At 41.5% G+C, this 13,488-nt stretch overlaps 1 protein-coding gene across 2 annotated transcripts in view; it reads right to left on the bottom strand.

Annotated features, from left to right (window-relative positions):
* Positions 1 to 13,488, bottom strand: part of SUPT3H (SPT3 homolog, SAGA and STAGA complex component) — a 498,445-nt gene that overhangs the window by 42,842 nt on the left and 442,115 nt on the right. Inside the window, exon 12 of one of the 2 annotated variants that reach the window (XM_029945222.1) lies at positions 3,136 to 3,321. The exons of the other annotated variant lie outside the window; for it this stretch is intronic. Coding sequence (XP_029801082.1) covers positions 3,136 to 3,321 — 186 coding nt within the window. The remainder of the gene's footprint in view (positions 1 to 3,135; positions 3,322 to 13,488) is intronic. 2 annotated transcript variants of the gene reach the window in all.

A 13,488-nucleotide genomic window follows, 5' to 3' on the forward strand; every position in this document is an offset into this window, starting at 1 on the left:
AGAATGATCCTCTACCGACCTTGAAAAGCAGCAATCAGTCAATCGGGAAAAACTAACACTGAACAGGAGGTACTGTGAATCAGTCTGTCCCTCTGTTGAACTTGGCTCTGGAGCGGACAGCTGAGCAGAGTCAACATCACGGACCGACCTCCCTTTGTGGAGGTCTCTCTCCCTGTCCCCAGGTGCTACTTCCTCCAGCCAGTCTTTCCTTTCCCCTACGCCTCTGTGGACCCAGCTCCAGTCAGCTCCTGCCGGCCTCTCTCTGTGCTGTGTCTCTCCTCAAGACCAAAAGCACACTGAAGCAAAAACGCAAGCATTGTAAATATATCTAAAATGTGATTAAAAGATAAATAGAGCCACTTAGATCATTCTTTTACCTTCTAAAGATTTTCTAACAGAATCTGGACACACAATAGCTGTCTTCAAATACCTGAAGGTCTATCTCATGAAACAGGATTAGCTCTATCCCTGAAGTTCCAGAAAACCCCCAGATATAAGACACAGTATATCCTCATCTAATAGATAAAAACAAAACGGAGGAAGCACAAAATGTGTTCTTGATGGGGTACCCGTTAGAAGGAAAACAACTCTCTTCCATTCAGTTCTGCTGCCTGCAGTTCCCTGGTTATCAAAGCATAGTCAGGCTCAAATGGGGAGCTCGTGTTTTCGGATTTCAAAGCTTAGTCTCTTCCCAGAGAGAAAGGAATTCCATCACACGGAGTTGTATATAAACATGCGGCACTTTCTAGAGAGGGTCACGTAGCCCTGCACACCTAACTCTGGCCCCAATCCACCTAGGTCTCTGCCGTGGAGGAGGAGGTGCTCATGGGTTTGAGCCCCATCTCTCGGGCTGGCCGGTTTTGACTGGCAGATGCTTCTACTGAGGCAGCAGTTTCTCATCTCTCAGACTTTGTGGCCCACACTGTAACAGATAAGGGGTAGCAGACATCCTGTCTCTAGTGTGCTCAGAAGCAAATGCAAACTAATGCAAAACAGAATCAGAAGGCATAGTTTTCATACTCTGCTCTCCTAACGAAATGGTCATCTTCATTCGTAGAACGGTTTATTCATATCTTGCCACAACTTTTGCTGTGCAGCCCCAGGTATTGACATGATATGTGCTATATTGACTCATGGTCAATTTCAGTTTCTTAAATAGTACAAGGAATCAAAACTTAACATACAGCAAGGGCTACTATGACAGAGAGGGCGTGCACATGATCTTGTGAGTGTGGGGTGTAACACAGGCAGATACCAGATACAATCATACATAATACACACCTGTTAGGTATGTGTTCACATATTTTGTAAAAAAAAATTTTAATGTTCTTTCATTTTTGAGAGGCAGAGAGAGACAGAGTGTGAGCAAGGGAGGGGCAGAGAGAGGGCAACACAGATTCTGAAGCAGGCTCCAGGCTCTGAGCTGTCAGCCCAACGTGGGGCTTGAACCCACGAACTGTGAGATCATGATCTGAGCCGAAGCCGGACGCTTGACCGACTGAGCCACCCAGGGGCCCCTATTTCTTTTTCCCTCTTTTGGTTCAAGTTTGTCTCCCCAACTTTCTCTGAGCTGGGACATTTCTGACTATCCAAAAGGCGGCCAAGCATTCACACTACCTTTAGTCTTATTTAGTAACAAGATCGAAAAGCTTCAGATGTCTGCCACACCGCCTACTCAAGCTGATTGTCTCTTAATAGTTTCAAGGAAAGTTGTGCAAGGAAATGATATTGCAAAGTCTCGGGGCTCCAGGGACGAATATGGTCCATTCCCAGAGGAGAGTTTGCTGAATCTGCTTCTTTATGAGTAATACAGGAAGCTCAGCCCCCTTTCATTGTACCTTTTTCATTTCGGAAAAGCCGCCCAAATAGATCCAAGTAGAGCTGAAGCAAAGTTATTAATGTCAAGAAGCCAAGCTCTTTCTCCATGGCTTGCTGGATAAGGAAGGAAGAAAACTGTTTGTACTCAGTTGTCTTCTGCTTCTCCTGCCGGAGCCAAAGACACAGGAAGGAGAGGGAATAAATAAGTGAAAAGAGATGGTGTTTATCTTTGAACAAAATCACAATGTTCTGCACTCCGCTCCGGCAGTCAGACGTGGCCACTGCGTCTTTAAGACAGATAGCTCCTCCTGTGAGAGGCGACACACTAATTACAGTGCCTGTGCCACAGGGAGCTCACACATGCAACCCATTATGGAAAATATAATTTCTTTTTCTTTAAGAATACTCAAGATCATTAGACATGGTTTCTTCAATGCTAAAAAATCAGGCCCCGAAATGAAAACAAACAGTTTCAAGTATTTGCAACATAATGCCCACATGTATTTATGGCAATATAGTAAAAGTGCCCCAAAATGTGGTTTGACATTTCATGCTGCGCCGTTTTTCTATTTTTCCAGTTCTCTAACGTGTGTCCTCGTATGCTATACAACTGTAGTTTTACTATATCCCAAATATTCGAGGGGCAGGAGCCAGAGTGACCCCCAAATAGCTGGGCTTTCAGGGAGCTAATGAACAAGCGGCAGCCCAGAAGCTCGTTGTAAATTAAACAAACTCCTTATAAATTAAACATGGTAACATATGAACATGAATGTAGGGCATGACAACATGACATAACTTTTAAAAACCAGCAATGAAACGTACAGCGCTGCTTTCTCTAATGATGTGCCACGCTAATTTAAGGTTAAGGTGATGATTCCATTGATTTAACAGTTCAACATGGAACTCATACATGAGAATAAAATCTGTAGTAAAGAAATCAGGGGGACTTTAGCATTTACGAGTATAGAGTCAGGCATGTTATTGTATGGGAGAAAGATATACTTTTCAATCCAATCAATTTTCTCTGTCATAAACTAACCCAAGACATTTAGGCTGAACAGTAAGTGGGCTTTCTGGATTCAAAAAAAAAATACATCCTTTTCTATTAAATACGCAGATTCTGAATGGAGTATTAATTGGTACATTATCTTTTTCATTTTCATTTCATTTTACTGTGTATGTTTTGCTTCTTTCATGGGTTTACCTTTAGAGTCTGCTTTTTTCCTTTCGTTTATTTATTTTTTTTTTTTGCAGATATTCTGAAAATACAATAGAAACTAAGACATCACTTATAATCCCTTATCAAACATAAGTTACCTAAAGGATGTGCAAGTTCCCCTTTAGGAAGAGGACAAAAGCAGAAAGAAAAACATATCCTCTGACCACGCTCGGGTTCGATGAAGGAAAGACTGGTTCTATTTGGGGAGAGCAGCCCGGCGGAGAGAATGTGCCAGAAAGAATGTGCGTGCTCCAGGGTTTTGCATTTCTTCGTTTACTCTTGCTCTGGAGAAAAATAATCGTAATCAATCAGGTTCATTTTGAGCATTTGTGGTTAGCTCAATGTTAACTGGATTTATCTTTAAGATAAATTCAGCTAACTGCGTAATCTAGCTTCTATACAGTCATATCACTATTATTATTATTATTATTATTATGTGGCATTATGAACAGATTTCCTTTCAGTCTTTAATTCCAGAGACCAGATTTTTGAGTCCATTTTTCCTACCTAGAGCCTTTGCTATATGGAAATAACCTTTTTAGAACAGCCACTTCTGCATAGGACAGAAACCTTAGGGCTCGAACCCCTTGATAAGCAGCGGTCATGCTATCCAAACTGGCAACTGGCAATACTGTCCTGATGATATTGGTGGAAATCATACACATTTCTGCTTTAGTGGCAACAGATGAATGCATGGGGTAACAAGTGCAAAGCAGGAGGGAAGTAATGACTTCATACTTTGTTCCCTGCTCCTGCCACCCTCCACTACCTGTAGGTCTCAGAACATGGTCTCCCTTCCTTGGGCCTCTATGCTTTATACTCAGGCTGAGGAGACTGATCTTTCTGGTCTTTGTTATTTGACTAATTTCACTATCCCTATAGGTTTTCAGTTTAAATAATACTTCCTCCAAGAAGCCTTCCCTGATAGTTTAGGATAAAGTTGGGCTTTGTCTATGTGCGTCCACAGGGTCTGTTGAGCTCGCACTAGCACTTACTATATACTATGTTACAACTGCCATACACCTGCTAGGCCCATACACCTTAGGGTAGGGAATACAGCCTGTTCAGAAGCTTGGTCCCAGCGTCCGGCCCTCAGTCTGCCATGTAGTCAGATGGGTGTAATTGTCCGTTGAACAAATTAGTGAAGTGTTGATGGTGACAACAATGCTAATAATGGCTAAGTACTGAGTGCTTATTATGTGCTAAGGACTGTTCTGAGCCCTTCACATTTAATCTTCACAAAAGCCCTGTACGGCAGGTACCATGACCATCCCCATTTTAGAGATGAAGAAATTGAGGCATGAGGCACCTTCAGTACCTTTTTGAGTTGATTCACTTTGAAAAGGGCTTGTCAATTTCAGTGACTGTAGTTTATATGCTGGGAACTAAAGGGAATTGAAGGGTCACTGCTAATTGATAACAAATCAAAATAATGAGGTTGAACCATACAAAATCGTTGATACTCAATTGGTTTTGACTTATAAACATGGCAGTTTCATGTTTCCATCTCCTATATTGAGGTCAGCTATGGTTTAGCCTTTATCCTTGCTGCCTACCCCATTCACCCTCAGCTGGAAAAAGTACCGAGCTCCTACATATTGTCATGCTAAAGAGTGATAGGTGCATGGACAGGGACCAGAGAAGGCATTTATGATAGAATTCTTTTTAATTGTGTCAACAGAGCCTTGTTCCTATGGTTGACTAAGACTTAATGATCTCTTTGCCATATATAACCTTTTTGTGAACAATGACATTGACTGTAATACATTCTGCCTATGCAGACCACGTCTAGGGCCCCAAAAGAGGTAAAATCAGTAATAACATGTTTTTCCATAGTTTTAACTCATATATGATGACATAAAGCCAAAGGTAAAAGGAAAAAAGAATTTGGAGTTGAAAATGATTTAAATTTGCCAGTTCCCAGCACTTCTGGAACACTGCCAGGGTTCATTTGGATTGGGCCTTTCAGAGTCTGCACTGCTCTAACCTGATGTAGCCTAAAAAACACACTTGATATAAAGAGGTAAAAAAAAAAAAAAAAAAGTCCACCTAACTCGACACAAATGACAGTCTGTTCTCAGGTTGCCTAGCCTTGCACCAGAATGTTTTATTTGTTTCATTCCAGAAGAGGGTGATACTGTGTCTCTTAGTGAAAGGCATTTGTGATGAGAACAACTTATAGGCTAATCCAAAGCTACGTAAGGCAAATACTCACAGGAGGGAATAGGACTTGTTTTCAAGCTGGACACGTTTTTCAGTGTTCGCTGGAGATTTTTATTTCGAAATCTCCAAATTCAACAATTCTTCAGCCTCTGTAAACTTTCAAATGGAAAGCTCCAATATTTAGAGTAAATAATGTCTAAGCTTCCCCTTCACGGCAAGTTTTCTTTTTCTCCCCTGTCATACGAGTGTTATATCCTGGCAAGTGGAATACAGAACCCCTTTGTGGTAAAGCTATCATACTATACCACTCAGAATGTGTTGCTAATGAGGTTACAGCTTAATAGAACCATAGAAGGACACTGAAAAAAGAAAATACCCCGACAAACGTGTTGACCAAAGGATGCCAACAACTCCCAGGGTCCTGTCCGAAAATCAAGGATTTACAAAAAAAAAAATAAATAAAAATGAACGTTAGTGTATGTGAAAAATCATAACATTGAAACATAAGTCCATTTATCTTTTAACTATTTTTCTAGTTCTCTTCCAAAATTTTACTGCTTATTAAAACACTGCTGTGTAAATAAAAATGTTCTGCTTTATAATTCACCCCCTATTTCTTGTTCTTACAATATAATAATGTCATTGTTTGTTATATCACACTTATTCTTAAAAGTAATGGGGCTTGATGTGAAGGGCTTTAAATAGCACTTTGAGGGAGGGCTTCCGCAGAAAAAGGAGTGTGGGGACTCAAGCACAGAATGGTCAGAAAGGGACTCTAAACGGCTTCTCTGGTCCTGAGGGTCCTTAAAGAGTTCATATGCCACGCTTTTCACAAAGATGAGCCGCATTCTTCATAAACATCCTCTTACTCCTTAAGCAGACCGTCCAAGACTGAACTGTCCACGGGCAAGGTCATGGGGAACGTACTACCAGAATTTCAGTGAATCCATTCAAATTCCCAGATGGGGAGTTCAGTTGCAAATAAATTTCGCTAGCACACACGAATTCATATGCTGCCTTTTATTAGCAAACATCCTTTGCCCTGATGAGCAAACGAGCACATGTCCAAGTTCTCTTTCGAGATATTCACAATCAACTGCTGCACATGCCCAACTCTTGTGAGTCAGGACCACCAAAACCGAGAGCTTAGGGCGGTCTATAAAACATCGACACTCTCAAAGATAAGATACAGCATGCGCTGTAATTAGAATCACAGACCGTAGGAGCTGGAATGGGCCTTTGAGGCAATTTAGTTCAAACTTCTCATTGTACAGTTGAGCTTGAGTGACTTTTCCAAATGTTATTCAGCCGGTTAATGGCTGGCCTGGGAGTAGAACCAGGTCTCCTGACTCTTACTCCACTGCTTTTGCCATTATAACAGGCTGCAGCCGTGATCTACTATTTAGACAAGGTCAGTAAACTCAGGCTCTATCAAGACTTGATGGGGAGAGACTCCATTAACAAGAGGCCTTAACAGAAAACTCCCTGTATCTAATTCCTAAAAATTCAAGTTGAGGGAAACCCTGGTACTCTCTCAGCATGAAAAGGCAAAGAGAACTGTACAAACTAGCATCCAGTTCTAATGAATCTTTTTAAACAGCTTCATAAAGACTAATAAGCATGTACTAAATACAGAAAAATTTCTCTGATTTAGGCATTTTCCCCCCTTATTTCATATTGTACCTGTGTAACAGGAGTGAAGAATTTCTGTTGTGTGAAATAGTCAGTTTTTCTCCAATGACAGTATGTTATACTGAAAAAAAAAAAAAAACCACTAAATTGGGAATCAAGAGGCCTGGTTCTGTTCTGGACTTTGCCATTAATTCATCGAGATACTCCAACTTTCTGAGTCGGTTTCCTAGTCTATAAACGAAAAAGTTTGTTTTTTAAAACACATACTCAGAAAAGCCCAGCAGGTTCTGTGAAGGTATCCCAGGAGCTGACGGAGGGGCCAGGAGAAGAGGGGGGGGAGGCCATCCCAGGAAGTTCCGAGTTTTCCACCCCAACCTCAGCTGGGCAGTTCTGCTTTGATCTGATTTAAAAAACATTTTTTAAAATGTTTATTTTTGAGAGAGTGAGCGAGTGAGCGAGCACAAGCATGTGAGCCGGGGAGGGGTGGAGAGAAAGATACACAGAATCTGAATTGTTAGCAATTTCCTGACCATGCAATGCTGCTCTCGGAACTCCACTTTTGCTAAGTTCCCTCTGCATTTCTTCCTTCCCTGCTTGGCTAACCTCTTCTTATCCTTCAAAATTCAGCTCAGGCAATCCTGAAAGCCTGCTCAGAACCCCAGAACTAGTTGAAGTAACCTCCACTTGCTCCCATTTTATCTTGTGAAGGACTACTACAATAATTAAACAGTATAATAAGACTATATAATTCTATACAATTTCTTTCAATTGGGATATGTCTTGTGGGCCATGCCTTTCTCAACATCTGTTAAAATATTCGTGCCTGAAAATTCAAGAAAGACTTACTCAGAGTAAAAAAATAAAATAAAATAAAAGCAAACATTGAACTTAACCTAAAAACTTGATTTCAAAAAGTCTAAAAAAGCCCTTGATGATGCACAGCTTATTTCTTTGAAGCCTTATTTATTGTGCAAATCTTAATCTAATTTAAGAAATGATTCTCAACAAGAAATTTGACTGCATCATATATCTGTTTATTACAAAGCAATAGGGAGGTTTAGCCAGGAAGATAAATGCTCCATTTAAAAACTGTTTTAAAGGGAGCGTGGGTGGCTCACTCGACTTTTGGCTCAAGTCATGATCTCATGGTTTGTGAGTTTGAGCCCCACATTGGGCTCTGTGCTGATGGCATGGAGCCTGCTTCGGATTCTCTATCTCCCTCTCTCTCTGTCCCTCCCCTGCTGGCACTTATGCTCCCTCTCAAAAATAAATTAATAAACATAAAATACTGTTTTAAAAATTTCCCAGAAAGAAAAATCCTGAAAAAAAAAGCAACAAAATAACAAAGTTAACTGGAGAGTCAGTATATGTTTGCAGAATATTTATATGTATGTATATTTTATCTTTCATCAACTATTCACTAATTATTTATTAAGGACCCACTACTTACTAGCCACTCTTAGAAGTGCTTAGAAAGCATCAGGGAGCAAGAGGCAAAGTCTGTGATCTCACGCAACACAGTACACTGGGAGAAATATATAAACAAATAAATACCCAGTATGGTAGGGAGGACAAGTACTTTGGGAAAACTTACTGGAGACTGCTGAGAGGGGATGGAGTGGCTAGTACAGGTGAGGTTTCAGGGAAGGCCTATCAGCGAAGGTAACATTGGACCAGAGAGCCCTCTAGGAAATGAGGGAGTGAACAGATTACATGGAGAAAAGCAATCTAGGTAGAGAAAACCAGGTGGAAGGGTCCTGAGCTAAGAGCCTGAGTGGAGTATTTGAGGCACAGGAGAGGGGCCAGTGGGGTTGCGGCAGAATGAGCAAGAGGGCGGGGAGTGAGAGATGAGTCAGGAGAGGCTGTGTGGGGCAAGACCAATAGAAATTAGACGTAAGACTTGGAGTATATCAGACATGTGAAATAATAATGATCTCCAACCTTCTAAGGAGTTCTGCTGTCAAAGGGCAGTCATGGTCACAGGAAACTAAACAGTGAAGGACAGGACTCAAGATAGGGAGGCCTTGAGTCTGTTCATATACAGAGAGGAGGAGGGCAGAGTGGGAGAGGGGAGATCAAGCACGTGCCCGACACAGACATGTACACTTCAGAAACAGGTCCGCGAAAGAGAGAATTAACCACAGGCATTTTGAAGTGGAGAAGAAAATAATTCAGAAAGCCTACATTGGCCTTGGATTTTTTTTTTTTTTAGAGTAAAGCAGACTATCTACCTGAGAGTCACGGGGGCTTGGGAAGAGATAACTGTTTTGGTACAATTCCTATGGGAATACTAATGAACAAACTCTTCATATTTTCTTACTTTCCCACTCCCTGGCTTTTGAAGGCGAGAAGACACGAAAGATCTGCATGAATTGTGTTTCATTGTTCAGCTGAGGAGCTGGGAAGAAAGAAAAGATTAAAAAATGGCAAAAGCAGGAGGCTCTAGTGTTAGTCGAATGAGGTTCGGTCTTTTTCTGCACCAGCTGGGGTGACAACTCCTTTTCTTGTCCAGCGGCGGCCCCATAAGACCTAAAACGGGTCGCTCGACTTAGGTCCTACAGAAATCTCTGGCCACACGTGTCTCTCACTCGCCACAGCCTTCACTGGCTGCTTGAGCATTAGCTCTAGATTATTCCTTAGCTGGTAAAACATGAGCTCACAGTAAGATAAGCAAAGGAGTGACCAAAATCAGTATAAACACAAATCATTACTAGGGGCTGTTCTTAAGCCAGAGGAACAGCACATTTAGGGAAGAGTACTGCCCAGTTAAAAAGAATCCCCAAGCCCTAGGCATTCTTAGGAATTATGGAGAGGAAAGTGAAAGGAAGTATCATCACTGTACTTTAACTGCAGTTGTTAAATTCATAACAATCAGAAAAAAGTATCCTATTTCTCCGATGAAATGAACTAAAGACAAGCACTATACTGACTGAACTTTGGACCACAGATAATTAAACCTTCAAAGAACTTTTCATATGGCTGCTTATAAAGGCAGATGCGACTTACTAATGAAATACACCTTGTAATAGAGGGCTGCGGAGGAGTCAATCTTTAGTTCAGAATAATTTAAAGATCTTCTACCACATGATTCACTGAAGGAAGATTCAACTTGGAATTCCAGCTTTCCCTGCTGTCTCCTCTAGCAAGCTGTTCTGAAGCACCAGTAAGCAATCCCACCTCGATTCTGATTCACAATCACAGCCCGTATGTGCAAGCCCGTAACAAACGTGCATGACACATGGTAGAATCTCATTGGTTCACACCCCGTGAAAACCACAACCCCCCCAACTTTCAATAAAGCAAAGGCCTCTTTACCTAAGTGCACATTAGCTGCTGGCTTAGGCAGGCGGTATGACATGGCTGACTCCCCAGTGGGCAGGCACACCACAGCAAGGCACTCATTAAGCTATTGAGTTTCATTCCAGTAACCGTTCAAATACATTCTTCATTGTACCAGAAAGTATGTTTGTTTGATGCTGGAACTTTGATTTCCCCTTCCTGGTCCCCCTCATCCCCTCACCCCTGTTTTGGTATTTGTTCCCATGCTAACATATTCACAAAAATTCAGTAATTCTCAATGGGTCTCTTGGTCATTAGTGCAAATTAGTGAGGTTTTACTGAATATGGTCAGATTTGATTTGCCAAGTTCTTTTCCCGTTAAGGTTTTAAACCCATGTGTATTTCAAGGGAAATCTAATTTGTAGGTTTCGGATTCATTTACACTCAACGCACAAACGTGGTTCTGTGAGTGCCTCCAGAGCTGGTGTACAAGAAGCCACAGGAGCTGGTTTCCCTTCCTTTTAACAAGTTCTTGTTAGAATGTTTGCTTTGAAGTAGGTATTTGGACCGTGCTGGAAGCAAATAGAACTAAACCCCAGGAAAATGTAAAGTAAAATTTAAAAACCAAGTTCAAAACAGTTTCCCTTGCCCCAACAATTATACTTTCTGAAGAAAAAACTCAAGCGTGGAACTATCCGCTTAAGCTTTTTGAAGATGATGTCACCCACCCACCCTGCCTAGATGAGGCTGTGTCTCCTATGCTTTGGGAGACAAGAAAATCATCTGTGATAAGAGGCTTTGTCTGCTAAGCCCCCGCCCTGTCCACTTTTGTCATTCCACTGACTGTTCCGTTGCCGGGGCCACCTACCGTTCCTGCTAGGACTCTACAGTCGGGATCCTTTCAGGTGTCATTTCTGTCCACGGCCGGTCCGCACCTGCCGATTCCTGCCTACCTCCTTTTCTCTGGAGCTCCTTAGTGCTGTGTTCTTGCACCTCACCCCAGTAACCACTTCCTGCCTCTTCTGATGTTTGTTCTAACCTCCTGATAAGATGGATTCTTTGTTACCTAGTCATAGATTCCTGATGCCACTTTTTTGCTAAGGTCCACAACTGCAGACCAATGGCTGCAATCTTTGACCCTCATCTTTTTCCTCCAGGCTGGGCTTCTGTGAGGATGGCTTCTTGGGAATCTACACTGGACCTATTGCTGATTCTGGCTCCCTTCTGTCACTCTGCGTTGCTCTGAGTAAAAGGGGCAAATCTCACTGACGTTTCTATTACCCATTCCTACCACAGTGCAGGACATCAGCAATAGGATGTTGGGGTACTGAGGAGACCTGGTGTCCTTGTGGATGGCAGGGACAGTGCTTAGAAAGGCAGGTGGCCTCTAGCGGTGCCAGCTCCTGTCCAAACACCAAAGTAAGCAATTCTCAACACTGAGAATACGTTGGCTTGCCTTATTTCCTCCTTTTCAGAGTGCCTGCTTGGAAAGACAAATAGCATATCACACCCCAAGGACTGTGGCAATACCAAAAAAGCCCTTCTTTACCAACTGTTGCCTCCACAAACAATGCCTTTCAATGCTTGGGAGTTCACTTCAAGTGACTTTGGAAAAAAAAATAGCCATGGATGCTCTAAATGCTGGGATGACTCATTAAGACAGTGGTGAACTCTGAGTGGAGAACAAAGAGCTAAGCTATAGACGACTAAGAGCAACTAAGGTTCCAGTGGATTCAGACAGACTTCAAACTGCAGCTGTTTTGAAAAGTCTACAACTAATTCCGGGACTGGCAAAAGAGGCACATTGACAAATACGCCTACTATGCGCGGACAGTGTCAGTGTGTCTGAATATATACATATATGCAGCTTTGTTACGTATTTCTTATATATGTTATATAATATATATAAATACAAAGAAATATAAACCTATGCATACATACCTATGCATGAGAAAGCTCTTTTCTAATCTGCTTGGAATCTTCTAACACTTTTGGAGAGAGACACACACGATCCATTAGAAGATATAGCATAATTATACCTATCAGTTAAGGTGTCCCTAGGAAATGATCTCTGACTGCTAAGGATAGTGATTCATTCATTTCACTCATTCATTCACTCATCTATGACTCTTTAACAAGGTAACAACCGTGTGTCAGGAACCAAGTGAGATCCTCTCCAGTTGGCTGGGGATGACAGTAGAAAGTAGAAACAACATCATTCTCCCCCTACACACTCTGCCTTCAAACTTACAAAGCAAGGCAAAGGTAGAAAGCAAATCATTTATATGGGTATGTACAAAGTACCCAAATGCCTATCTTTTCCTGATAACCTGCCAAATTTGCCTTTAAAAACAAAAAGAAAAAGAATCCCAGATCTCTCTTAATTTCCCCTTCCTACTTCCCAGCTTTTTCCTTTTTAGTGACTTAAATAATGGTGCTTTTAACAACTGGTCTTAAGTTATAAATAGCTTCTATTAATGGAACGGTGTCTTTTTCTCATAACTTTTCCCATTAATATGCATGTAAAACATAACATAGCAAGATTTAAAACGGTGATCTAAAATGGTACACTTGAGGTCTGTGTGTTTCATTGCATAAGGTTTTACCTTAGAAGAAGAAAGACTGAACTTTAGCTCAACGCATAAGTATTAATGTCTGCAATATACCTTGAAAAGCATACAGATAAGAGAGAGTTGATGGATGAATGGAGGATGGACAGATGGGCAACAAAACAAGAATGAAATATCAAGTGTGGATACAAGTGGTGGGTATATGGGTACTCATAAACTTCGACTAATTTTTCGACAAGCCTGTGTGTTTTATGTTGCGAAGTTTCCATGATCAAATATTGGGGAAAAGTTTCTTGAAACTACCATTTTCTATTTCTATTTCTTTTACACATTTCTTGAGAGTATATTTATTATTTCTCTGATTGATTTTGAAAGCTCCTGAAACTTTAGGTTTTTGCTTAACCTGAAAAAGAGGAAGTGAACACAAACCACCTGGAAGAGAAGATCTAGAGTGAAATATCCCAGAAAGCTGCTCCGTCCACCCAAACAGACCTGTGGCTGTATTTGGAGACAGAGGTTTTAGGAGGTAACTAAGGTTAAATGAGATCACAAGGTAGGGTCCTAATGTCATAGGACTGGTTGGATTGTAAGAGGAAGTCCTCTCTCTCTCTTCCTCCGTCTTCTCCCCTCCCCCTCCTCTCTCCACTCTTTCCCACTGAGGAAAGACCATATGAGGAGAGAACAAATCAGTGGCCATTTGCAAGCCAGGAAGAGCGCGCTCACCAGAAATCGAGCTGGCCAGCCCTTGCACTTCCCAGCCTCCAGAACTGTGAGAGAATAGATGTCTGTTGTTTAAGCCCCACATTC

The sequence above is a fragment of the Suricata suricatta genome, chromosome 7 (genome assembly GCF_006229205.1).
Source record: "Suricata suricatta isolate VVHF042 chromosome 7, meerkat_22Aug2017_6uvM2_HiC, whole genome shotgun sequence".
In the NCBI taxonomy this organism is placed as follows: domain Eukaryota; kingdom Metazoa; phylum Chordata; class Mammalia; order Carnivora; family Herpestidae; genus Suricata; species Suricata suricatta.